Genomic DNA, 27,438 nt, shown 5'->3' with positions numbered 1-27,438 from the left:
GTCTTGTCTAACAACAAACTGGCCTGAAAAGCTATTCAGCTCATTCCAAAATTTATGTTAAGTCAGGGGTCACTAGCTAGGCAGCCACAGCATGTTTTCATAAATATCCCTAAAAAATCTGGTGAGAGGATGCCCCCAGCAGATTGTGCACCCGTCTTTTTCTGCTCTTTTAGATATGGCAGCCTTCTTGCATTATGCCACACACCCTGCAGCTGCCATTGTGTTATGCCATATCCCCCCCACCCTACAACAGCCATTTTGGGACTGGCATCCACACTCATGGATTTTTAAAAATGCCCACTTGCTAAAAAGTTGGGCAACCCCTGAAGTAAATTTACCTTGCTCTTCTTAAGCAAGAAGAGAATCCTTTGCCCGCAATTGCTGGTCTGTTTAACAACCCCCAGCCTGTCTCCAGGGCTGGCCCAAGCCATTTTAGCACCCAAGATAAGGGATCCTCTTTACCCTGCTGCAACTTACTGCAGGCATTGCGGAGAAGCTGTTGCACGGCTTGTTTGGCTTTGCCTGGCCAAAAAACTGCCAGCAATGGAAGTTCAAGCAGTGTGACAGCAACAGACAAGCAGCCACACTCCTTCTGACACACAGGTGGTGTGCACTGGGGTGGGTGTCCTGATTTTGCTGCTCCTCCCAATCTGCCAACTGAGATAAGCATTTGGGATGGGCCAGCCTGTCTCCCATAGAACCCAAAAGATCCTGGGATGTATTCTTGGTCACACAGTTCACTGGTGTGTGGGCTTTGCAGCCAAGCTCACAGCCCAACTGAGCATGTGCCCCAGCTGTGCTGGGAGATCCGCAGTGCTGGGAAAGCAACTGTCTTTCAAGGAAACTTGTTGGTCGCTGCTGATCTTCCAACTGAAAACCTCCCCAATAAGCTTTTGAGGGTCTCCAGGGTACTCCAGAACCATCTGAAAGGGGTGGAGAACCTTTTGCAGCCCGAGAGTTGCATTCCCTCCTGGGGAACCTTAAAGGGAACAATATGAAAGCAGCAGGCAGTGCGGAAGTGGACAAAGCAGGGGACGTGGCTCTGACTTTTGTAAAGGAGCCACATAAAAGTCAGAGGTGTTATCACAGTTGAGGGACATACTCCAGCCAGGCAAAAGCAATAAAAAATACAGAGCGGGCCAGTGAGGAGAATCTTAAGGGCCAGACAAAAAGGCTTGGAGGGCCACAGCTGACCCATGGCCTAAAGGTTCCTCGCCCATTTTTGTCAAAGACACAAGAACAGCCAAAACGATGCTAGAAACCACATTTTATTCCTCATCGTCATCAAGCTCCAGCTCAGCAAGGTTTGCACATGATTTTAGCTCCACCTTTTCATCCACCGGTGGGTATCTTTCCCCCACAGAAGCGCTTATTCTCTCTCTCGGTAGAAAACATATATTAAAACAGAGGCAAAATTTTATACATCTGGCAGCAAAGTGCTTTGGCAAGACAGCCACGCACCGCTCTTCACTGCCCTGGTCCTGACAGGCTCTTGTTCATGAACTGTCTTTTCACGAAACACATCCACCACTAGGAGACAAAGGGAAAAGAAGAGGAAGTGTGAAAATGGAGCGAAGAAGTGGAAATACACCCAAGTTTCCACTCTGCAACTTGTCTTCAAAGACATCACACTGAAAAATACATCCCTACACTCCCCGATCTCTCATTAACGTCTAACAAAATTCATGATGTGACATGACATTCTCACACCAGGAGCACGTGATTGGCTGGTGTAACATCTCAGTGAGATGACATCACATCATACTGTGGGTTAGTATTATCCGTGCTTTTACTTCACAATGTTTTGTAAATTACTTCACAAAATAAATAATAATAATAATAAATTTCTATACTGCCCTTCATCCGAGAATCACAGGGCAGTTTAGTTTTAAAACACAGGCATACTTAACATAATAATATACAGAATAATAACCCCCTCCATAGTTTAAAAGGCCATAGATTGTTTAACCAGCCAAAGGCCTGGGAGAAGAGGATTGTTTTTGCCTGACGCCTAAAGATATGTGAAGAAGGTGCCAGGCGAGCCTCCCACAAATGGGGAGCCACCACAGAAAAGGCCCATTCTCATGTTGCTACCTTCCAGACCTCCCATGGAGGGGGCACACAAAGAAGGGCCTCAGATGCTGATCACAGGGTCCGGAGTTGCTCAGGTGGGGAGAGGCAGTCCTTGAGGTGTTGCAGTCTTGAGCCACTTAAGGCTTTATAGGTCAAAACCAGCACTTGGAATTGGACTCATAAACTAATTGGCCAGTACAGTTGGGCCTGGATTAGTGTTATATGCTCAAACTGCCTTGCACCGATCAGCAACCTGGCTGCTTTCCAAACAGGGCAGCCCCATGTATAACTAGACTTGATGGCAGACATGAGGCTGCTGCGAAAAACTGAAGCTGTGTGCCATGTTCCCCTCTGATCTCCCACAAGAGACTTTCGGGGAAAACTAAACACACAGCTTCTGTTTGGCAGCCATCCTGGCTCTGCAATCAAGTATGGTTCTGCTCTAGCTAGATGTTGTAAGGTAAAAAGATAGTCATACAAAACACACCCTGATTACCGATAGACTCTCTGTATTTATTTTGTAATATACCACACCCTATCCAATTGGTTTAAGGTAAGGTAAAGGGTGAAGGAACCCCTGACCATTAGGTCCAGTCGTGACCGACTCTGGGGTTGCGGCGCTCATCTCACTTTATTGGCCGAGGGAGCCGGCGTACAGCTTCCGGGTCATGTGGCCAGCATGACTAAGCCGCTTCTGGCGAACCAGAGCAGCGCACGGCTTAAGGTACAATGCCATAAAACAGCCTGCCCCAGCCTGGGGCTCTCCAGATGTCCTTGCACTGTAACTGTCATCATCTCTGACCAGTGACAACGCTTGCTGAGGCAGGGAAGTTGGGAATCCAACACCTTGAGGACACTGCCATGGATGCACACAACTGATACATAGATATGAACAGAGGATTTTAATTTAAATACATGAATTATTTGCCAAATTCCGCTGGTCCTTCTAAAAAACCCAAAAAACATAAGGCAGAGGTGAGGAACCTGTGGCACTCAGAAGGTGTTGGACTTTATCCCCCATCAGCCTAAGCCAGTGTGGTGGCCAGTGATCAGGGATGATGGGCTCTGTAGTCCAACATCTGGAAGGCCACTGGTTCCCCAGGCCTGACAGAAAGGAAGCACTTCTGTTCTGTCAGGAGTCTGCTGAGACTTATACCAAGGATGGCTAACTTGGCTGGGACTGAAGGGAGTCTCCACGGCCACCACAGGGGAGCCACTCCTAGCTTAAATAGAGCCAAAGTCACAGAGGAGATCAATATCTGACCTTGCTTGGTTTGTCACTCTGGGGATCAAAGACCTTTTCACAAAGCCTCAGGCCGGTTTCCTGCCTCAGCTGCTGCAAGTAGGCCCTCATAATCTCTGAAAAACAAAGACGTACACTCCACAACCAAGGCCAGATCATATTATAACTCCCATTCAGTCACACAGTTTTGATATATTATTAATATTTCCATTTATCTGTTGATCCCAAAAGTTTACAGTAGATATAAACATATTAAATAACTACACACAACAAGTACAATAAAAACAGTGTTAAATGATTTTCTCCCATTCTCATACTAAACAGCCTCGTGGTGTCCTGCTTTCCCAAATAATACTTTCCACACCCTGCAACTAGTTTTGCTATGCCACCTCCGAAAAGGTGGTTTCGGCAGCCAGGCTGCAGCTGAAGCTGGCTTTGCCCCTCTCCTCTCTTTGAAAGCTCCCTACAAAACAAGCTGGGATGTTCTCTGCTGGACTAAGTGAACACCTGAAGCCTCTGGTTCCTAGGAAAGTGATGCCGGTTCACATGCAGCAAGCTGCCATGAAATGTCTCCCCGATCAGATGGAGAAAGCCCATCTGCCCATTCTGTTGCCCAGGCAAAGCTGCTCTTTCCATCAGACTGCAAGGGGCACAGGCACACCCAGACCTCTAAATCAAGTTGTAGATTCGCAAGATTGAAAGAGAAGAAGCTTGAGGAAATGCTACACTGAAAATGAAGTTGTGGGGAAATGGGGGCAGAGGCTGCTTTGCGTCCTACTCTAAATGCAACGAGAGGAAGGATCCAATCCTATACTGTACATCCTTAATCCAGAGGTAAACCCCCTTTAATTCAGTAACGCTGATGAATGAGCATGTTTAAGATTCAGCTGTTAAGTGGATTAAATCCACCAATTCAAGCTTGCAGTCCGCATTGTTACCTTGCCCTTACCTTCTTCCTGTTTGCTGCTAGGTCTGGCATAGAGAGCGTTCAGTGGAAATCCTGGCTCTCCAGGGATGGGGAAATTTGTTATTCCTAATGTATACATTTCTTTTTCTCCCTGGCCTTTGGAATTACACTGGAGGAAAAGAGAGCGCAAGGAAGCATGAGTCACTTAAGACAACACAAAATGCAATGTACAGGCAACACACAACTGGCAGTATTACAGCAGGATCCTATGTGCCTTTACTCAGAAGCAAGTTCTGCTGTGTTCAAAGGGACTTGCTCTGCAGTATCTGCACTGGGGTCGCAGCCTTAAGAGCTAAAACTCTACAGTGGTGATCAGCATTTCTTGTGGCTAGGATTTCTACATAATAAATAACTATACTCGTGCATATATGTGTGTGTGTGTGTGCATGCACCCCCATACCCACTGTAATCCCTGAGAACTGTTTTATTTTAATTTTCAACCCCACCCCCAAAAAGGACAGACATAGGAAAACAATACATTTATATTTTCTTGTTTTTAAACTTTTATTTCCTTCTGCTTAAAAGCAACAACCAGCTCTCAGCACATAAGGAACATCGTCCTGGCTGGGTCTGAAAGCAGAATTCTGTTCTCACATTGGCCAACCATTTACTCCTGGGAAGCTCACAAGCAGGGTGGGGGCCCAAAGGCATTCTCCCAACTGGCGCAACATCCTGACTCATTACCCTTGGCAGACAAAGTCCATGGAGGCAGACAAGGCCAGCGCCCTTTTCAATGCTGTTACCTTCTGCAGCTTTTTCAAGCACTCCGTAATGTAGAGTGTTATGTAGATCAAAGTTCTGTCGGCCTCATTCTAAAAATGAAAATAAATCCAAGTCATCTCCTGGGAAAACTTAATTTGTCTTCACCTCTTTCTGCAATCTTAGTTTTCCCAAACCAACTGGCACCTCCTGGTTGTGTTAAAATGGCACCGTAGTCTCTATTTGTTTATTTAAAATCTGTAAGCAGCATACAACCCTTTTTAAAAAATAAGTTATTAAAAATGCAGCCTAGAGCCAATAAAACAGCAATATGAAAGCAGATGAAACAGACAAAGTGGGAGAAAGGGGAATCAAACAAGTGAACCATAAGCATTGCCACTCATCGTGTGAACGTCATTCATGGGGATTATTCAACACGCACACCGTTCCTCTTCTATAATACTAGAGCTGATTGAAAATCATTGGAAATGTCTTTGTTCAATACATGATTAATGCATCAATATTTTAAGAGACTTTAAAAAGGGATCAGACAACGGGGGACAGGTTTATTAGCCAGGATGCAAAATGGAGCCTCCTTATCCAGATGCAGTCAACCTCTGCCACCTGTTGACCATGGAAATTGCCTTCTTCCCTTATTGGGGGCCTGCTGGAACCTTCTGGCTGGCCTATTTTGAGAAAAGAGGCCCTGGGTAAGGGGAACCTTCCAGCAGGGCTGTTCTAATAGCAGGAGTAACTGATCCCTTTAATATGCAAAACACAGGTTGTTTTGTTTTTGGGTACTTAAGTCACTCTTATGTCTGTATTTATTTTCTTTGGGTTGTGTCCATTTAAGTTCTACTCAGAGTAGAACCACTGAAATTGATGGATCTAAGTTAGCCATGCCCATTAATGTCAATGGGCCAGCTCCAAGTAGATACAATCCTATGTTTCCGAAAACAAGTCCCTGGCCCTCCAGAGTGCACAGCAAGCATTTTAAAGCAGGTTTTTCCATCCTCCTTACCTTGATTTCATAATTTTTAAAGAAGACATTTGCTTTGAAGTAGTAAATGGCTTCATCTATGATGTCTGTATCTTTTGCTACCAAGAAAGAGAAAGAAGATAGATGTACTTGGAATATTACAGAAAACAAGGCATCCCAAGAAATGCAAGCTGACTCCTGAAGATGTCTGATTGACAATGCAAAAGTAAGCCCCACCAAGTTCAATTGGACTTACTCCCAGCTAAGAATGCATTTAAAGGATTGCAGCTTCAGTTTCTAGTACTGTACTTTAAATAATATACATAAGGTTAGGGTGGCGCTGTGTTCCAAACCACAGAGCCTAGGGCTTGCCGATAGGAAGGTCGGCAGTTCAAATCCCCGCAATGGGGTGAGCTCCTGTTGCTCGGTCCCAGCTCCTGCCAACCTAGAAGTTCGAAAGCACGTCAAAGTGCAAGTAGATAAATAGGTACCGCTCTGGTGGGAAGGTAAACGGCGTTTCCGTGCGCTGCTCTGGTTTCGCCAGAAGTGGCTTAGTCATGCTGGCCACATGACCCAGAAGCTGTCTGCAGACAAACACCGGCTCCCTCAGCCAGTAAAGCGAGATGAGTGCCACAACCCCAGAGTCGTCCACGACTGGACCTAATGGTCAGGGGTCCTTTACCTTGGTAGAATACAGAGCTCAGGAACTATCCATGTAAACTGCATGCCTACACGGAATGCTTTGACATGCACCCTAAACCTCATTAATGGTGCTGCTTTTCAAAATATGTTGCTTGACAACAACACAGAAAGGGGACTTCTCTGTAAGGGAGTCCCCCCTTAGAAATACCTATTCCTACCCCACTATCAGGGTGCTTCCGAGAACCATTAAGAACACATTTGTTTACATAGGCATTTTTTTTCTAGACCCAATTTGCAGTGTATCTTTAAAGCAGTACCACACCACTTTAAGCAGTCATTGTTTTCCCCAAGAATCCTGGGAAGTGTAGTTCCCAAGCAACCCAGAGTGGCTGGGGTAACTCTGTCAGATGCAAATGATAAACTGCTTCAGGATCCTAACATAGGAAGCTGCCTTATACAAAGCCAGGCCCTTGGTCCATACAGCTTAGTAATGTCTGTACTGACTGGCAGCAGCTCTCCAGAGTTTCCGGGAGGGAAACTCTTCCAGTCCTATTGGAGGATTGAACCTGGGGCCTTCTGTGTACAAGGCAGATGTTCTACCACTGAGGGACAGCCCTTCTGTGTTGCGGAAAACACTCTTTTGAGGCCTGCTGTGAACTTACTTTCCCTGGGTGCCGGGCCTTTGAACTGACTCCTGATAGGCAACAACGCCATGTTCCCAATCAGTTTGGTGTCTGGGTCCATAAGAGTAGAATGATAAGCCTGTAAGAGGGACGAGAAGGGGTAATCAGTAACAAAAAGCCACAGGCACACAGAAAAGCTGTTTCTATGCTTTCCCAAAAATGTACAGAAGCGTCAGAGTTCCCCAGTCCCTGGAGGCTCTTTAGCCGGTCACAGCACCCAAAGGTTAGAATAGGGGTTGGCACATATTGGCCTCCTGGCCCACAAGTCATGTGGCCAAGTGGAAATGAAGGCAGAGCTCCTGCACCTTTACTAGTTGTGCAGAAGTGGGGATCGCAGCAGGTTCAAGCTTGCTTAACTTTGGATTTGATATCCCGCTTTATCACTACCCGAAGGAGTCTCAAAGCGGCTAACATTCTCCTTTCCCTGCCTCCCCCACAACAAACACTCTGTGAGGTGAGTGGGGCTGAGAGACTTCAGAGAAGTGTGACTGGCCCAAGGTCACCCAGCAGCTGCAGGTGGAGGAGTGGGGAAGCAAACCTGGTTCACCAGATTACGAGTCTACCGCTCTTAACCACTACACCACACTGGCTCTCACAAAGCAACACCTGTTGAAATTGCTGCACAATTCTTAAAGGTGCTACCTGAGTGCCACCTGGGTTAACAACTGCCAGGTCCTCCAATATATCTTCTTTCTCCTTTTTTGTTTCTGTCCGCTTCCAGCAAGAGGAGCAAATGGGAAAGAGGCAGTGGCAAAGAGCAGCATTCATGGGAAGAGACAGCTCATTGGCAGAGCACCTGCCTTGCGAGCAGCAGGTCCTGCTACAATCCTCGACATCTCTGGGTAGGACTAGGGGTGTCCCCTGCCTGGAAACATGGACAGCAGCTGCCAGTCGAGCAGGGCCAGGGACAGTGGGACCTTTTATATACTGAGGGCCGCAGTCCCTTGTGGGGGAACTTTCCCACATACCAGCAGTGAGCAGAGCCAGGGACAAAAGTCTGCAGGGCAGTGGAAGCCACTCCTTCCTGCGTCTGGCAGGCTTCATTTTAGCCACACACAAGTCAGAGGGTTTCTCCATCCTCCGTTAAAGTCAGGCACTTTTCAGCCAAGCAAATGTACTCAAGGAGAGTATGAAGAAGGTCCAGCGAGGGGTGTGGCCTGAGAATAATCCTGAGGGCCGTGGAGAGGGGCCTGAGGCCTGTCTCTCCCCAGTGTAGACAGTACAGATGAACCAATGATCTGACCCAATATAAAGCAACTTTTAAAGTAACAACCACCTAAGCATTCTCCTCCTTGTGGTGCAGCAATAAAACTGCTAGCATGTTTGCAAAGCTAAGCAGGGTCGGCTATGGTTTCAAATTGGATAGGGAACCACGTGCCAAAATTCCTGCATTGCAGGGGGTTGGTCTAGACCCTTGGGGTACCTTCCAACTCTACAATTGGAATTATTATATTATTCTTGCTCCAGGTCAGTGGGTAGCCAGTGTGGGACCCTCAATGCTGTAGCCTACAACTCCCATTATTCACCGGCATTGGCTAAACCAGCTAATGCTAATGGGGCTGGTAGTCCAAAATATTTCAAGGGCTACCCCTGTTCTGGGATGGGCTTCACTCCCTCAAATTGCTCAGCTGCTCAGTGGAATAGGTAAGTTGTGGCTCTCCAGATATCCTTGGGCTCCAACTCTGATTCGTCTCAGCCTTGTTGCTGGCATCTCGAGACAATGGAGTGCAGCTCCGGGGGTTAAGACAAATTGCTGCATTAGCAGTACCAATGTGACCTCCCTGGGGTGCAAGTCTGGGCAGTGTGCATGGAGGTATTGGGCTGCCCAGACAACAGGACCCCCTCCCCTCTCAGCCTCACTGATGTGGTCCAAAGGAAAGCAGAGCAAGAGGTTTGGCACCAGCTTGGCTGCAGGAGTTGCTGGAAGGAGGGTACAAGGCGCTATCCAACCACCTTTGGGACTCCACTCTGGATTCGTGTAGGGTTTACTTACTCCTTAGCCTTTGCTTCCCCCAAAGATATCCCGCATGCAGCAGAGGTTTAGTGTCAGTCTACAAAACCAGTAATTGGGGATGATGGGAGTTGGAGTCTTATGACATCTGGAGTTCCAGAGTCAGGTTTCCCACCCCTGGATGAGAAGGTCAACAAGTCCAACCTCTGCTGCTAGGCAGGACCAACCCACATAATACAGAAGTCAATGTGTCTAAAGCATGGGGGGGGGAGAACTTTTGGGTCCTCCAGATGTTGCTGAGCTTCAACTCCCATCAGACCCAGAAAGGAAGGCATATTGCCAAGGATGATAGGAGTTGTAGCTCAGCAACATCTGGAGGACCCAAAGGTTCCCCACACCTGGTCTAGAGTGAAACAAGGTGTTCATTAAAGTACAGTGGTACCTCGGGTTACATACGCTGCAGGTTACAGACTCCAATAACCCAGAAATAATACCTTGGGTTAAGAACTTTGCTTCAGGATGAGAACAGAAATTGCGCACCAGCAGTGCAGTGGCAGCGGGAGGCCCCATTAGCTAAAGTGGTACCTCAGGTTAAGAACAGTTTCAGGTTAAGAACGGACCTCTAGAACGAATTAAGTTCTTAACCTAACCCAAGGTACCACTGTACCTGCTGCTCTGGTCAATGTAGGTCATTTGGGGCAAATGAGTACAGTTAAATAAATAAAAATAATAATAATAATCCACTCTGGGCAGTTTACAAAATAGATAAAAACATAATAAAACATCAAACACTAAAAAAATTCCGATACAGGGCTGCCTACGGATGTCTTCTAAATGCCAGTCTTTTAAACCCCAAGAAATGTGATAAACGGTACTGATTCACAGGGGACCCAGCAAACCAGGGTTGGATCAAGGTATCAGCCTAGCGTCCTTTTCGTAACCTCCAGCCCACAGGTCCAGACACAGGACTACAGGTATCAAAAGTTGTATTTGGGTCAATGTTTTTCAAACAGCAACTTTTTTAAAAAAGAAAGAGCAACTGACGTTTCCTTTGCCCTGCGAATTTACTGCTGCCGAGTGTGATTATTTGATGGACATTAAAAACACACCCCTTATTTTTCAACAAGGATGTTGCAGTGCGAATCATCCACCGCAGAGAGGATGCTTTTTTTATATAGAAAAGAAAAACCCGCTGGCCATATAAGGAAGTTCTCCTTTCCCCTGACATCGCCAGCAATTCACAACACAAGGCTAATCCGGGCGCAGAGACCCAGAAATTAGAAACCCAAACGGATCTATATACCCTGAGTGGGGAGGGGAGGGTTTTAAAAATTCCTTGCGCACCTTCTGGATCACAGGAATAAATCAAGGGGGCTCAATTAACAGACCGCCTTCCATCTCTCCCCGGGCCCAGCATCTTACGCCCACAGTTCCTGTTTTAAAAAAATTCCTATGAACTAACATTTAAAAGAATAAATAAATGCTGTTTCAGGCAAGTGGACCAGCTGCAGTTCTAAAAGGAACGCGGATCTTTCCCCTTACCGGCATATTTGGGGCGCAGCAACGCAAAGCGACCCAGGAAGGAGAGGAGTGAGGCGCCCTTCCAGCGAGCAAGGCAGCGAAATCTTGCAAAATGCAAAGCCCTTCCTGCTCCACCCAGGCAGGAAGTGAGAGGCAGGCGAGGCAAAGGCAGCGGGACCCGGAGAGCCAGCAGGGGGCAGCAGAAGCCAAGTCCTATTGAATTCCACGCCGCTTACGCCCAGGTATGTGGGGTTGTGAATGATTGACAATAATGCAGGAATTAAAAAGGCGACCACCTCTTTTAAATCTCATTGAAGTAAATTAAGCTTGCTTCTGAGAAACCCGGTTTAGGACTCAAGCTTCATGACCAAGTCATGTGTAAGTCTTCTGGTGTGCTTACTTCTGAGTAAATGTGCATGCAGGTCAGGCTCCACATTTGTTTCCCCCACAGAAGCTTACATCAATATTTCCTGTTTCTTTCTTCTTCTTTAACAACACAGAAAACTGTACATTACAGCAATGCAAATAGGATTTGATATGTACAGTTCTGAGGCGGCAGAGAGAGTTGGACCATCAAAACATAGCTGTCAACATTTCCCATTTTTTAAGGGAAATTCCCTTATTCCAAATAGGATTCCTCGCAAGAAAAGGGAAAAGTTGACAGCTATGCATCAAAGAGCCAGTGCATGAGGAAGCAGGCCTTAGCCCCCCTTTATCTATCCCAGGGGTGTCCAGCTTCCAAGAGACTGCAATCTACTCCCACTATAAATAAACTGGCAGTGATTGAGCTGTATTTGAGAGGGGTGAGCCAGTTTTTTCAGGGCGGTGGCGAGGCGATTGCTGAAGATCATGTAACCAACCAGGATCGACCAGGGCCTGCCCATGATCGACCGCCTGATCTCTCGCATTGGCATCATACCCTTTTTCTAAGTAGCTTTGGGGAGTGTATGTGATATTGCTCAATTTTCTCCTCACAAGAACCTTGCAAGGTAGGCCAGGTTGACACTACCTCCTGAGCTTCACTGCTGAGCAGGGATCCAAAACCGGATACCTGCTCTACACATCATAAAGGTAAAGGTAAAGGTACCCCTGCCCGTACGGGCCAGTCTTGACAGACTCTAGGGTTGTGCGCCCATCTCACTCTAGAGGCCGGGGGCCAGCGCTGTCCGCAGACACTTCCGGGTCACGTGGCCAGCGTGACGAAGCTGCATCTGGTGAGCCAGAGCCGCACACGGAAACGCCGTTTACCTTCCCGCTGGTAAGCGGTCCCTATTTATCTACTTGCACCCGGAGGTGCTTTCGAACTGCTAGGTTGGCAGGCGCTGGGACCGAGCAGCGGGAGCGCACCCCACCGCGGGGATTCAAACCGCCGACCATGCGATCGGCAAGTCCTAGGCACTGAGGTTTTACCCACAGCGCCACCCGCGTCCCCTCTACACACATCATACTTGTCACCAAAACACTTCTTATAGTCAGGGCTGGTCCTCCCCGTTCCTTGTACAGAAGCCAACTAGACTGGTGGCTGGATCTTATTTCAATGATTTTGAAAGGACAGCATCCTTCATCACACCTGAGGCTGTACAAGTTTGGGGTGACTCCAAACACCTGCCAGCTCACTCTGTCTAATGGTAGGGCTGGCTCTATTCATATTTATCTGAATTAAACACGAACAGACCTTGTCCATCAGGATGGAAGGAGCAAAGGAATCTAGCAGAGAATGTGGGCTGGTGGTGGAGAGCAAGAGGATGTGTGAATGGGGGTCTGGCAGTGCAGGTCTACTCAGAAGGAAGTCCCATCAAGTTGAGTGAAGCTTGCATGCAAGGGGTTGCTTGCTTAGACCCATGATATCTAAAGCAAGGTCAAGGAGGCTGTGGCCTTCCAGATGTTGTTGGGCTTGCGTCAGCCCTGGCCAGCATGGCCAACAGTAGTCCAGCAGGATAGGGTCACAGGCTCCTCTGAATGACCAGTTCCTCTCACATGAGCCCGTCTCCTCATTAAGATCTGAAAGAGAGGCTCTCTTTGAGTCCCACCATCACCTGAACTGGGGAAGGTCTCTCCATATATCCACACAGTGACCCTGCAACAGAGGGGTCATCCTCTGAAGCGGATTGACATGGTGCAACATCATGACATGGCCACCTTGACATTGCACGCAGCAAGGAGCCAGGTGGCAGAGCTAAATGCCTCAAAAAATACGGGCGCGGGGGGGGGGGGGGCTGAAACTGTATTGGCCCCTAGGAGTTGGCATGCCTGTGCTGTAAGGTAGTAGGGCACTGTTATTATTCCCCGCCCATCTATTAAGTGGGGAAGGGGGTGCCTTGAGGTTGTCAAAGTGGGGTTATTGAAGGCCATTACAGCATTTCTGACGTATCTCAGCCCAGCCCTTCCTGTTCCAGAGTCCAGCCTAAGATGCTACTTTACACTGACCTCTTTATTGACCTAACAATGCAGCCTTCTGGGTCTACTCAAAAGGAAGCCCCATGGAGTTCAATGGAACTTACGCCTAGGTAGGCATGCACCAGATAGCATAGGATGCAACAACATATTCCTGCTTCCCAGGCATGCAGAAGATAGTTAATGCAAGGACTGCTTCTGCTGGATTGTGGGAAATAACTTTTAGTGCAGGCATTGAAAATGTGTGGTCCTCCAGATGTTGCTGGATTCCAACCCCCATGAGCCCCAGCCAGGATGACCAGACCAGGATGATGGGAGTTGGAGTCCAACATCATCTGTAGGGCAACAAGTTTCCTCCACCCCTGTTTTACTGGAGACTAAGGAGTCTCCATTCCATTCTTAAGAAAATCAGCCCTGAGTGCTCACTGGAAGGACAGATTGTGAAGCTGAGGCTCCAGTACTTTGGCCACCTCATGAGAAGAGAAGACTCCCTGGAAAAAACCCTGATGTTGAGAAAGATGGAGGGCACAAGGAGAAGGGGACGACAGAGGACAAGATGGTTGGATGGTGTTCTCGAAGCTACTAACATGAGTCTGACCAAACTGCGGGAAGTAGTGGAGGACAGAGGTGCCTGGCGTGCTCTGGTCCATGGGGTCACGAAGAGTCGGACATGACTAAACGACTAAACAACAACAACAACAACAAAGGAAAGGGAAAGTTCTGTCTTAATTTTCAGCATGGGCAATGGAGGGAATGACCTGAAAATACAAGAGAATTCTTTTGTTAAAAGCTGCTGTCCTTCACAAAGCACAGAAAGGCAGTGCTGAGCAGCACGACCACAGCACTGCAGTTCAGTTCAGTTCAAACACACTCCCAATTTATTTGTACATATTTGCTCCGGCTGCTTAAGTAGATACCACCATCAATGGTTACAAGGCTAAAATGAAAATGCTAAATCTTTTATGTAGCTCAGAAAGCAACCAAGAAATGCAGAGAGTCAATAATTTATTTCTCACGATGCCCCTTCTTTGCCTAGTAACTTCTACAAATAATACAACTGTGTGAAGCGGCATTATATACACTTAATGTATTACACACACATACACATATTAAAACGCTTTGCAGTGGGGAGAAATGCCCCTACTTCAATTGCTGCCCGAGATTTATCAAGCAGTTTGTGGTTTTCAAAACACAATGCATAGAAAATCTGAAGAGTCCTGTTTCTTTTTACAAAATAAACCCTTAAATCTTTATTCGTCCACTTGATCTTGGAAGTATTCATCAAAAGCAGATGATTTATCTTCCTCATTTTCCTGTTGGGGGGAAAAAATGCACACAAACCTTTAACATTTTGAGTAGTTCAAGACAGCAAAAGATGCACACACTGTCAAAAAAAGGAAGAAACCCTGTTGTAATCTTTCCTCATGAAAATAACAACCCTAACACACACACACAAATTTTTTTATGGTCCATAATCCACAGTGAGGACACCAGAGTAAACATTTCTACCTGAAAATGGTGATGGGTTGTCTTTTCTTTTGTCTCTCTCACCCTTTGACAAGATTTAAAGAAGATGGAGAACATACTGAATGGACCCCAAAATAAGATGCAACACCCCCCACAATTTGGGTCAGCTTTCTTTCATGGCAACCCTATACATGCATACCTGGGAATAAACTCCACTGAACAAAATGGCACTTCATGCACGGGACTGTGATTTTTAGGGTGCAAACTCAGGGTTATTCAGGTTAACCCCCCCACCCGAACAGCAGCTAACCCTTTTCAGGCTGAGGTCTACCTTGACACAAGGCCACCCCTCCAGCAGCCCCTTTATCAAGGTGGGCGTGGCCAGTACTGGAGGGCGATCATATCAATGGCTGCTAGCCACAATGGTTAAGGGCAGATTTGTGGCCTTAATGTTCAAGGCTGGCTGAAGCCTAGCTAATGTTGCAGGAGGACCTTGGAACTTTTTACCTTTGGCTCTTTGAACTCCAGATCCTCCCCATATTGAATGGAGAAGTCTATGTGCTGCAGTACAATATTAATGCTTTCCTCATCGGAGCGATCAAATGGCAAAAAACGGACCATGCTGTAGTCGTCAATCTAAAAAAGAGGCAATAAACAGATATGGAGAGAGTGGGTGGCAATGGCTTCAAGCAGCAACAGTTAACAAGCAAAACACTTAGCCCCCAGAGTGCTTTACAAGTGGGAGAGGCAACAAATGCTGATACAGTCTGCTTTAATAGGCAATGGGCCGACAACTGTATTGTGAATCAGGCCAGTTTATGAATGACCCTTGTGTTTGCATGTCCACCTTCTTCTCTCCTCCCTTCGCACCATACCTGGATCTGGTGCAGAAGTCTCCAATTAGCCACGGTTTCCTGTTTCATCAAAACCAGGACACTGTGGTTACTGGCTATGCAAAAATACCAGGTCTCAAACCAACTGCAAACCACAGTTTATGATCCTGGCTTGTTATGAAGCTGGGAGTTAACCACAGTTTCTTGGTGTGAATGAAACAGCAAAATTGTGAAAAAGGGATCTTCGATTGTAGCTGTAGCTTAAATTAAAGCCAGAGGTGCAAAGGAAGAACTAGAAAAAACAACAACTAGAAGCTACTGCATGGGGTTATTGCAGGTGGCAATTTTAAGGTATCAACTGCAGAGCTAGAACTGTACTAATCTCCACTGCTGGATCTTAAAACACATCAACTTACCAACCCACAGATCGCCTGAGTTAGCTTCTTAAACCGTTTGCTTTTGAGCAAATCTGTAGAATCTTCCAATGTAGAATACATGTCAGGGTCCAGATACCTGGAAAAAAACACAGCAGTTTGAGAAGATCGTCATACTAACTGTCTATTAGCTGCGCCTTATACTAGTTACTCCCCACCCCAAAATTTCTGTTTGTGTTCCCTGCCACAGGGGAAGAAGTCGATGAGGAGCTTTTGGTAGATCTCTGGGTGATTTGCAGTTTATCAGCAAGCGTTTACAACTCCCAGCAGCTAACAGAACAACTTTCCCCACCTAAATCAGGCAGCTGAAATGAAGAGTGCTAGTCAAGAGAGGATTTGTGTGAATGTGTGTAAGATGGGACTGTGAGCTCAGCTCAGTTCTGATACCACAAGAAATTTGCTTGGATTCTAACTCTACATCTTTGACAAATGGCTCTGCTTCAGCAGATCTTGGTGTTCTAGTAAACAAACAAACATGTAAGTAGATCCCAGAAGTTCGTCCCTGCTCTAAGCGGCAATCCAGGGCCCTTTCCCCTCACAAATAATTGTGCACAGGATCAGGTACACAAACCACTGCAAGCTGTCACAGGGCTAAGAACCCAACCCTGGCACCACATGTCAACCTCCACCACGTGTACAAAGATGTTCTATATCTCCAGGTGGCTAACCTGTTGCTCTCTGGATGCCGTTGGACTCCCAACTCCCATCATTCCCAACCACTGGCTATGTTAGCTGGAGTTAGTCCAACTACATCTGAAGGGCAAGAAATTAGCCCTTCTGAACCACAATACTTTTTTTAAAATTTGTTTTTATTTTGGGGGTGGGGAACATCTTCACCCCTCCCTTCCATTATTGCAGTTTCCTCCCTTCATTGGAAGCTGAACTCAAGTCTTCTAGTGTGGCGGACTTTATCCTGGGCAGTCCTGGAAGGTGGAGCTGGTAGTGACAGGTTAGGAAAATGCTGTCATATGCTAAGACAGGTTCATTGGTGCGTCTAGCTTAGCACTGTCTACACTGACTGGCAGTGTCTGTCTAGGGTTTCAGGCAGGGGCCGTTCCCAGCCTGACTGGAAGATGCTGAGAATTGAACTTGCTCAGGACTGGAAACTGCCACTCGGTCCCTTCCTTCCCAGATAGGTGTCAATTATATAAACTTCGCTATATACAAAGAAGGATGGGAATTACCATATTTTTCCGTCTATAAGACACCCCCATGTATAAGACGACCTCTATTTTTGGGGACTCCAATTTAGGAAAATGGGGGGAGATGGCCCCCCTTTATAAGACACCCCCAAATTTCAGACATTATTTTTTAAGAAAAAGCCCTCCGGAGGACGCCCCGTGCTTCGCGCAGGTGTCCACAAGCCTTGCACGCGCAGGTGTCCACAAGCCTTGCGCGCCCCGGGGGAGTTCCCGCGGGCTTGCAAGGCTTGCGGGCGGCAGCCTGTTCTGGGGGCTGGGGTCGGGGGAAGCTCGGGCTTCCCCTGCCCCAGCCCCGTGGCTGGGGGGGGGAATAATTTTTTTTAATTCATTCCCCCCCCCCAAAAAAAACGAGGTGCGTCCTATGGGCCAGTGCGTCCTATAGGGCGAAAAAATACGGTGCTTTCTTTTCTCCTCCTCATCTCATTCCTTTTGCCTTTTTATTATTGCATCGCTTAACCATTAATTTTTTTTCCAGTTAAGAGTCACCTTAAACACAAAGCTTTTCTGCCAAACATGTGATAAATAGGGCAGCCTGAGCCTCATGCCAGGATTTTGTCCAGAGTATGATGAGGGATCCAGAGTGAGACCCCAGTGAAGACCTGAAAGTAGGCTTTGAGATTGTGGCAAAATTGAATGTGCTGCTGCTGCTGCTACCTACAAACAGAGTCTTCTGCATTTTGTGGGTGGTTGTCTCTGTGGTATTCTGGATCTGCTAGCTGTTACTGTGTTCCACATATCTTATTTGTTTCATTTTATATTGCTATTTAAGAGGATATTTTACACAACTGATATGTATGCTGCTGTAAAATTTCATTTTTACCCAGTATTTTGGTATTTGACTTTTATTTCCGACATTTTTAGGATGTTACAAACCACTGAGAGATTTTCTTTGAAATATGAGGCAGTGTGTAATTTACCTAAATAATAATACATGAGATCTAGCCCCACAACATCGAGGCAAAAAGCCTGCATTTCCACATGCTTACTTTTCAATTTCTGCTTTGGCTTTCTTGCTCAGCAAGTCCATCTTCGTCATGACATTGACTTGGGGAATCTCTAACGATATCATTGCACTCAGGGCAGCCATGGCTCCGGAAATAAACTAGCAAGAGGGAAACACACAAAAACGAACGGAATTTGAGAAGAGATGTAAAGGTGCCCGGTTCCAAAAATGCCACCTGTTTAACTGCTGCTGCAGAGATGTCTCAGGCCAGCCATTCAGCAGGGTGAAATAGGTGGCATCTGGAGGTCGCAAGGGATAGATGAAGGCAGGGATATTGTGGAGCTGGAAAGGGTGAAGAATAGAGCAAGCAGAAAGATCAAGGGGGTGGAGCAACTCCCCTGTGAGGAAAGCTTACAAAAATTGGGACTCTGCAGTTTAGAGAACAGATGATGATGTTATTATTTGTACCCTGCCCATCTGACTTATGCATGAGGTGGAGAAAACTGTAGAGAAAAGTTCCACACTTTCCCATAATACCAGAACCAAATGAAGCTCAATGCTGGAATATTTAGGAGACACAAAAGAAGGCAATGGTTCACACATAGTTACACTAAGGCATTCACTCCCCAAAAGTGGAAGTGATGGCTATCAGCTTTAAAATGGGGTTAGGCAAATTCACAGAAGATAAAGCTATGTACTATGTCCAATATCAGAGGCGGGATTGCTCAGTTGGTTAGAGCAGGGGTAGGCAACCTAAGGTCCATGGGCTGGATGCAGCCCAATCGCCTTCTCAGTTTGGCCCGTGGATGGTCTGGGAATCAGTGTGTTTTTACATGAATAGAATGTGTCCTTTTATATAAAATGCATCTCTGGGTTATTTGTGGGGCATAGGAATTTGTTCATATTTTTTTTCAAAATATAGTCCGGCTCACCACATGGTCTGAGGGACAGTGGACCAGCCCACGGCTGAAAAAGGTTGCTGACCGACAGAACTTTCTTTATGTATGCTACAACAGCAGCAAGAATACTCATCGCAAAGTATTGGAAGACACAAGATCTACCCACCCTGGAAGAGTGGCAGATGAAGGTGATGGACTATATGACACTGGCTGAGATGACTGGCAGAATCCGTGATCAGGGGAAAGAGACGGCGGAAGAAGATTGGAAGAAATTTAAAATCTATCTTAAGAACTATTATAAAATTGATGAATGCTAAAATGTCGAGGTTTTGAGAAAGAAAAGGAGATTACAGCGACATAAGATTAAGTTAAAGAAAAGAATAAGAAGGAATATATTTGATAAAACTATTTAGAATTTGCTGAAATAATTTTGGAAATTGGGATGTAGGAAGGGGAGGTTTGGGGGAGTCTGAGAAGTGAGGGATACGAAAAAAAATGTTATGAAATTATACATGTTTGTATGTCTTTTTATTTGTTTGTATTGTTTAAAATATTTTGTAAAACTAATAAAAAATTTTCAAAAAAAAAAAAGAAAAAAGAAAAAGGTTGCTGACCCCCTGGGTTAGAGTGTGGTGCTGATAACACCAAAGTTGCAGGTTCAATCCCTGTATGGGCATCTGCATATTCCAGGGGGTTGGACTAGATGATTCTCAGGATCCCCCCTTCCAACTCTATGATTCTTGTTGCTGGGAATCACGTATGGAGAAGAGGGCTGCTGCACCCAGGTCCTGCTCACAAGTTTCCTTCCCATAGGCATCTGGTGAGTTACTGTGGGGAAAGGATAGGCTTTGAGGCACAACCAGTTGCAGTGCTCTTATTTATGTTCTCATCAACTGGTGTCTGAATGGTGCAGCGAGACTTTTTGTAGCACTAGTCCAGCGGTGGGAGGGGGGGGATGGAGATTGGGGCTCCACTTGAACCAGTGCAAAAGTCTTAAGTCTTCCACTGTCCAGAAATCCAGTTGCTACAGCAATACAAGAAAGCAAGCAGCCAGATGGTTAAGACAGCAGGTTAATTTGCCTCAGAGTCATATTTAGATGCCAAATTGTGTTAAGACCCTAAAAAGAAAAAAGGGGTGTGTGTCTAGATTTGTCACTTGTTGGGGGTGGGCAGAATTATAAGTTACCTTGAAGGATTCCACCATAAACTGAGAATCAACGAGAAAAACGCCACAGACGCGGAACTCCCACTGCTGAAGCTGTTCGACAAGCTGCCTCATCACTGGCAGGTGCGTGTAGAGCTCAATCTGACCTGAGGAAGGGGTCACAACTTTTAAGAAATGTATTCGACTTGCACCCTGCCCTTCCATAAAAGGTTCAAGGTAGCTAAACCTCTTCATTTTTTTAAACAGCCAACTTATTTGAGACCAATAAAAACAACAATATATAATTAAGAACTGAAAACAGAAATAGACAAAAATGACAGTGGTTTAAAGAAAAAGACGAAAGCAAGTGGGGCCCAGACTCAGAGCAACAGGCATGAAATTTATCCTTATAGAGCAGGTGACATTCTAGCCACAAAAAAGCCACATTGGGTTTCTAAAGCCCCTACACTTGCCGCCACACCAGCTCTTTTTCCGTTCAGGTAAGCAAGAGGAATGATCACAATTCAAGGCCCGATTCCACCCAGGTAAAAGCACCTAAGGAGGGTGCAGAACAGAGCTGAGGGAGGGGTTGCACCAGTGGAAGGAGGCAGGGCCTGGAGGGGGTCTCAAGGGCTCTACGGCAAAGCAGTGGTCCCTCCCCACAGCGTGTGTACTAGGGCTCCCCCCACAACTGTACTAAGCTTTTGTTTCCCTTTGTTATTTTAAAATTCTTTGCTCACCTGGGCAATCAAAGAGTATATAATCGTCTTCCACGTGGCCAAGACATCCTTCTAGCCAGTCAAAGTTACTTGCAAAGTATTCCATACAAAATACTAAGCCACCATTGGGGCCAAACCTTAGAGAATCGTCTTCCATGACATCGTCCACTTCAATTAATTCCCGGATATCTGAAACAAAAACAAAAAAGGGAGGGGGAACACAACAGTTTTACTTGATTTCTATCTCTCTCTCTCGTGTGTGTGCATTATATTTTTTTACATCCTGCCTTATCCCTGGACCAGAACTCAAGGTGGCTTACAAATAAAAACACAAAAGGCAGGGGCAGGAAGGAGGAGGAGGAGCCTCATGTCTGTAGTAAATGACTTGGGAGAAGGGTTTCTCTGTGCATGACTGTTTTAGTCAGCTGATGACTGGGGAAGAGAAAGGAGGAATGGGGGAAAGGGAAGGTGGAAGTGGGTGAAGGGAAATGTGGCATTTGGCAGAATGAGGGGGCATGTGGAAGGTAGGGAGGAAGGAAGGTGTGTGTGTGAGAGAGTGTGTGTTTTAGGGCTCTGTAAATGGAGAAGAAAGCTGAAGAGAAGGAACTGGGGAGGAGGCAAGTGGATGGGGTTAAGGAGGGATTTGGAGTGCTGTGAAGGAGCAACAAGGGGGCATTAGGAGAAATGAAGAAGAATATGTCAGTGTCCATCCCTTCTGGTTGTTGTTGTTGTTAACAACAACAACATCAATTTTATTATTTCTACACAGCTTACAACAGATCTAAAATATAATAAACACATCAATCCTTAAAAGCTTCCCGAAACAGGGCTGCCTTCAGATGTCTGCTAAAAGTCAGATAGTTGTTTATTTCCTTGACATCCACAGGGAGGGCGCCACTACCGAGAAGTCCCTCTGCCTGGTTCCCTGTAACTTTGCTTCTCGCAGTGAGGGAACCAGCAAAGACCCTCAGAGGATGACCTCAATGTCCAACTGCACTAAACTGTCTCCCCCTGCCATTTCTCAGCTGCCTCATATGAGAGAGATAAAGGATATGGAGCCCTCAAATATTCCTTAGTACGTTCACACAATGTATTTTACTCCTGATACCATGTGTTATCTTCAACATGCAGTTCCAGATTCAATGAAGTGATTTAGCAGAGATATTTCATTAACAACCAAACACCTAAACATGTACATCAACTGAATTTAACCTCTAACTAAAGAAGGGGACGCGGGTGCCGCTGTGGGTAAAACCTCAGTGCCTAGGACTTGCCGATCGTATGGTCGGCGGTTCGAATCCCGTCTTTCGGTCCCAGCTCCTGCCCACCTAGCAGTTCGAAAGCACCCCTAAGTGCAAGTAGATAAATAGGTACCGCTTTATAGCGGGAAGGTAAACGGCGTTTCCGTGTGCTGTGCTGGTGCTGGCTCGCCAGAGCAGCTTCGTCACGCTGACCACGTGACCCGGAAGTGTCTCCGGACAGCGCTGGCTCCCGGCCTCTTAAGTGAGATGAGCGCACAACCCTAGAGTCGGACACAACTGGCCCGCACGGGCAGGGGTACCTTTACCTTTATATAAGCTAACTGACAGGCCTGCACTAAAGACTCTATTCATCTTAAATATACAATAACATGTATCATCATGCGGGGAGGGTGCAAAAGGGGCCGCAGAATAGGAGAGTTGGCAGCATAGAAATGGTAGTGGTCTGTGTACAAGTGGGAATTGAGATAAGGAAGCAGCAGGAGGGAGAAATATGGGGCTGAAGGTGAAAACGGGGGTGAGCAAAGGGGAGTTGTGAAAAAAAGGCGGCATGGAGGTGAAGATGAAAGCGAGAGTATTAGAAGGGGTGTAGAATAAGAGGGGGTGGTGGCTTCATAATTGGGCAGAAAAAGTGAAAAGGGTGCTCAGTAGCTGCAACATGTGGGAGGTGGAAGATTCCAGAGATTCCCATGTGAGTGGTCTGTGTGCAGGGAGGGGCATTGCAGAAAATACCAGTTGTTGGGGAACTGCTATTGTGGGATGCTGCTATTGCACTCATCCTGTGAGAACAGAATTCAGCAATCCTCTTCTTATCATAGAACCATTAGTTCAACCCCCTGCAATGCAGGAATCTCAACTAAACCATCCATGACCTGCTGCATCCCTATATGCTTCAAGCCTTGGCCTTACCTGCCATGACATCATAGTCAAAGTGTTCTGCAGCGGGATCAAGGTTCACTACCTGGACCGAGCGATTCAGTTCTTCGCAGTGTTGGACGATGGTGGAACAGTAAGTGCTCTGGAATTTTAAAAATCCAGAGCATTAACAAACTAGCAAAAGCCACCAGGAGAGTTTCTATCAGTGGGCAGGAATCCAACATCTGAGGAGAGGAGATAATTGAGACATCTCTGCCGACAGTCTCCTTTGGAACATGGGGCAATGAATTATGATCCATTAGTTATTTGCTTTCCATCGAATAACATTGAGCACAATCTATCTGGGTCCCTAATAGGCATGATCAGACGGTTTTACAAGAATTTTGTTTAAATTTTATGAAAATCACCATGGTTATTAATTTTACAGAGAAAATGGGTATTCTGAAAAGCTCTGAAGAAAGAGCTGCCTCTACACCAGCCTGTCCATGTGACAAGATCATCCAAGGCCTCATCTGTGTGTCTCTACCATGTGAGGCCAGATGTGTGAGAACTGTGGAGAAGACCTCCTCAGTGCTGCCACCCTATTTACGGAATTATTTCCCCCAGTTTTGATTGCATTTGGCTATCTTTTTAACACCAAGTTTGGACTTTAAAAGAAAAGATTCTAGGCATTATTATTTTTTCTAGGCAATGATATCGCTGCCAGTTTCCCCCCCTTTCATTCAGTTTTATCCCTTTTAAATTTTGCTGCTCTTTTCGCTGCACTGTTCCTTTTTTATTTTTACCGCCAACCCCAGCCAGTGAGAGTTGTGGTCCAAAACATCTGAAGAGCAGCAGCAGGAATAAGCAGCACTTAAAAACCAAAGTATACTAACAAGCTTTTACTATGGTAAAATCGGTTGGAAGTGGTTTTCGTCTGCCATCAATACTGTACATGCAACTTTTTGGACTTTATTAGACTGGGTGAGAGAACACAGACTTTATTTGCCAAGCTCTGTATTCCCTTTTTGACGACTGTTTTGTTAGTTTCTTGTTAGCTTCGTTATTGTTAATTTAATTGATAATTCAAAAATCGATTAACGAGGGGTAAAACCCCTTAAACAGGCAGAAAAAGAAGAATAAGCTTTTAAGAACATCGGTTATAAACTGCGTTGCTGTGCATAGCAAGGACGGCAATTTTGGGCAGGCAGCCCTTCCAGAAGTCCCTTTGCAGAGCTCGAGTCAAGGCCAAAGTATCCACAAGGCCTCGGCCCGCACTCACCTTCCCGCTCCCCGCGGGACCCATAACCAGCTGCGCATAGCGAGGCATCTCGGCCTCCTTCCGAGCGTAGCGCCTGGAAAAGACCGAGCGCCACAACTTTGGCCCAACGGGCCACCCGTAGCACGCACGTACTTCAACTTCCTATCCTCGCGTCACCCGGCTCCATGGTCTGTACGTCACTTCCGCAGGTAAGGCAAGCCCGAGGGCCCAACCGCAGAAAGTCAAACTTGGAGCCTTTGGGCAGCTTTGAAGAGCCGCCAGAGCCCGATCTGTCTTCTGGAGTGTTGAAGAGGGGGCGGGGCTGGGTTTCATTTCATGCCTTGGCCCCGGAGGGTTGGAAATGTGGTGGGGTTTTTGGGTTGTTGTTTTTTGCAAATGAGGCTCCAGTCCCTAAAAGGGCTTTCTGATTAAGTAAAAAATATTTATTATTATTTATTTTGGACTCTGCCTTTCTGTGATAAAAGCAAATGCATAATGGTTTTAGAAATACACACACATGTATCTTGACTTTTTTTAAAAAAAATGTCCTGTAAAGCCCCACAGAGCTCATCTGCACTTACTCTAGGGTCAGAGTGCATCATAGGATTGCTATATTAACACATAAAAAGGTAAAGGGACCCCTGACCATTAGGTCCAGTCGTGGATGACTCTGGGGTTGCGGCACTCATCTCGCTTTAATGGCTGTGGGAGCTTCCGGGTCATGTGGCCAGCATGACTAAGCCGCTTCTGGCGAACCAGAGCAGCGCACGGAAACGCTGTTTACCTTCCCGCCGGAGCGGTACCTATTTATCTACTTGCACTTTGACGTGCTTTTGAACTGCTAGGTTGGCAGGAGCTGGGAATGAGCAACGGGAGCTCACCCTGTCGCAGGGATTTGAACCGCCAACCTTCTGATCGGCAAGTCCTAGGCTCTGTGGTTTAACTCACAACGCCACCTGCGTCGCTATATCGACACATATTTAGAGTTGAATTAGATACAGTACATATGTATGAAAGTGTTCATCAAGGCATATACAGAGCACACAAATCCAAATGCCACAGGGTTAAATGAATCCATAGGTCTTCTAAGGTGTCTGCAATTATTTTTTAAAAAACAAAATTATTTATTTTACATATTTTCCTGATCGTGATAAAACCTTGCAATCGGCTTGCAAGAAATATTAACATTATTGGTTTTAAAAAACTGGTTAAAAACCTTTAACATAATTAAACCCTATAAAAATTATATATATATAGGTGCAGAATAAAAAAATGTCTGCAGCAGTGCAGATACAGTATTTGTCATTTTTGAGGTTAGTAAGTAATAGGAAAGCAGTACATCAAGTAAGCAATGGAACAAATAATAATTTGTTGTTGTTGTTGTTTAGTCGTTTAGTCGTGTCCGACTCTTCGTGACCCCATGGACCAGAGCACGCCAGGCACTCCTGTCTTCCACCGCCTCCCGCAGTTTGGTCAGGCTCATGTTTGTAGCTTCGAGAACACTATCCAACCATCTCATCCTCTGTCGTCCCCTTCTCCTTGTGCCCTCCATCTTTCCCAACATCAGGGTCTTTTCCAGGGAGTCTTCTCTTCTCATGAGGTGGCCAAAGTATTGGAGCCTCAACTTCACGATCTGTCCTTCCAGTGAGCACTCAGGTCTGATTTCCTTAAGAATGGATGCGTTTGATCTTCTTGCAGTCCATGGGACTCTCAAGAGTCTCCTCCAGCACCATAATTCAAAAGCATCAATTCTTCGGCGATCAGCCTTCTTTATGGTCCAGCTCTCACTTCCATACATCACTACTGGGAAAACCATGGCTTTAACTATACGGACCTTTGTTGGTAAGGTGATGTCTCTACTTTTTAAGATGTTGTCTAGATTTGCCATCGCCTTTCTCCCAAGGAGCAGGCGTCTTTTAATTTCGTGACTGCTGTCACCATCTGCAGTGATCATGGAGCCCAAGAAAGTAAAATCTCTCACTGCCTCCATTTCTTCCCCTTCTATTTGCCAGGAGGTGATGGGACCAGTGGCCATGATCTTCGTTTTTTTGATGTTGAGCTTCAGACCATATTTTGCGCTCTCCTCTTTCACCCTCATTAAAAGGTTCTTTAATTCCTCCTCACTTTCTGCCATCAAGGTTGTGTCATCTGCATATCTGAAGTTGTTGATATTTCTTCCGGCGATCTTAATTCCGGCTTGGGATTCATCCAGCCCAGCCTTTCGCATGATGAATTCTGCATATAAGTTAAATAAGCAGGGAGACAATATACAGCCTTGCCGTACTCCTTTCCCAATTTTGAACCAATCAGTTGTTCCATATCCAGTTCTAACTGTAGCTTCTTGTCCCACATAGAGATTTCTCAGCAGACAGATGAGGTGATCAGGCACTCCCATTTCTTTAAGAACTTGCCATAGTTTGCTGTGGTCAACACAGTCAAAGGCTTTTGCATAGAATAATAATTTACTGCCCCACAAAAGACCCCCCATGAAATAAAATTATTTTTTGTTTTGTTTGTTAGCAACCTACCCGACTGTGCATCTGCCAGAACAACATTTTCAGCAAAACTCTTGGTTACAAGTGGGAGACAAAGAAGATAAGGCCAGAAGATAATGGGGGTGTTGTGTCTGTTATCCTTATTGGGAAACGGCCCGAAGTCACCATCAGATCAAAAGTGTCCAGATCAATAGAAGACAATATATCTGGCAGATGGAGCCCTACACAGATGCAGAGTGGAGCCCCTAAGATGGTTGGGTGGCATTGGGTGGCAGGGGACAGAGAGAGATCTGAAAATTGTTAACATTATTTTGCCTCAAAAGATCTCACGGAATTTTGGGTTTTTCCATTCCTTAGGATATATGATCTACTCTGTGTAACTCCACGTGTCAAGAAGAAAAAGAACTGGAAAAGAATGGAATAAAAATTAATATTTTTAATGGATTTTGAATAAATGCACAATAAATTGTTACTGTTTTGAATTTAATTGTGTTATTGTCTTCCTTTGATCAGCACACTTTTGATCAGAAGGTTATTTCGGGCTGATCTAGTGCAAAAATCATGAGGATCCGTGTTTTTTAACCATGTTTTTGTGCCATTGCAGCCCCACGAAACAGTGGATGCATGATTTTTTTGATGCTGCCTACAGACTAAGACATGGTCTACAGTATCATGGCAGTTTTATTTAATTTGAAGGGAAAAAATCATATGAATTCATGAGGATCCGTTTAAAATCAGCTGGATTTTTCCAACCGAGAATATAGCTCCCTGCAAC

At 45.8% G+C, this 27,438-nt stretch overlaps 2 protein-coding genes and 1 long non-coding RNA gene across 3 annotated transcripts; 1 reads left to right on the top strand and 2 right to left on the bottom strand.

Moving 5' to 3' along the window:
* Window positions 1-1,250: 1,250 nt before the first annotated feature.
* Window positions 1,251-10,936, bottom strand: ARPC3 (actin related protein 2/3 complex subunit 3). Its single transcript, XM_028709173.2, has 7 exons — window positions 10,780-10,936; window positions 7,266-7,365; window positions 6,004-6,080; window positions 5,027-5,095; window positions 4,266-4,392; window positions 3,338-3,432; window positions 1,251-1,530 (listed from the first exon to the last, which is right to left on the bottom strand). The coding sequence occupies exons 1-7, from the start codon at window positions 10,783-10,785 to the stop codon at window positions 1,468-1,470; spliced, it is 537 nt and encodes a 178-aa protein (XP_028565006.2). The 5' UTR covers window positions 10,786-10,936; the 3' UTR covers window positions 1,251-1,467.
* A 3,204-nt stretch (window positions 10,937-14,140) lies between these two features.
* GPN3 (GPN-loop GTPase 3) lies at window positions 14,141-24,324 on the bottom strand. The gene is made up of 8 exons (XM_028709518.2): window positions 24,190-24,324; window positions 22,962-23,070; window positions 20,815-20,982; window positions 20,117-20,241; window positions 18,075-18,190; window positions 15,869-15,965; window positions 15,127-15,255; window positions 14,141-14,465 (listed from the first exon to the last, which is right to left on the bottom strand). The coding sequence occupies exons 1-8, from the start codon at window positions 24,235-24,237 to the stop codon at window positions 14,403-14,405; spliced, it is 855 nt and encodes a 284-aa protein (XP_028565351.1). The 5' UTR covers window positions 24,238-24,324; the 3' UTR covers window positions 14,141-14,402.
* LOC144325783 (uncharacterized) lies at window positions 24,290-27,150 on the top strand. The gene is made up of 2 exons (XR_013390964.1): window positions 24,290-24,377; window positions 26,689-27,150. It is a non-coding gene; the product is annotated as an uncharacterized LOC144325783 (long non-coding RNA).
* Window positions 27,151-27,438: the final 288 nt, after the last annotated feature.

Source organism: Podarcis muralis, chromosome 16 (genome assembly GCF_964188315.1).
Source record: "Podarcis muralis chromosome 16, rPodMur119.hap1.1, whole genome shotgun sequence".
Lineage (NCBI taxonomy): Eukaryota > Metazoa > Chordata > Lepidosauria > Squamata > Lacertidae > Podarcis > Podarcis muralis.
Note: the sequence above shows the minus strand (reverse complement) of the source record. Positions and strands in the feature narration are given on the sequence as shown.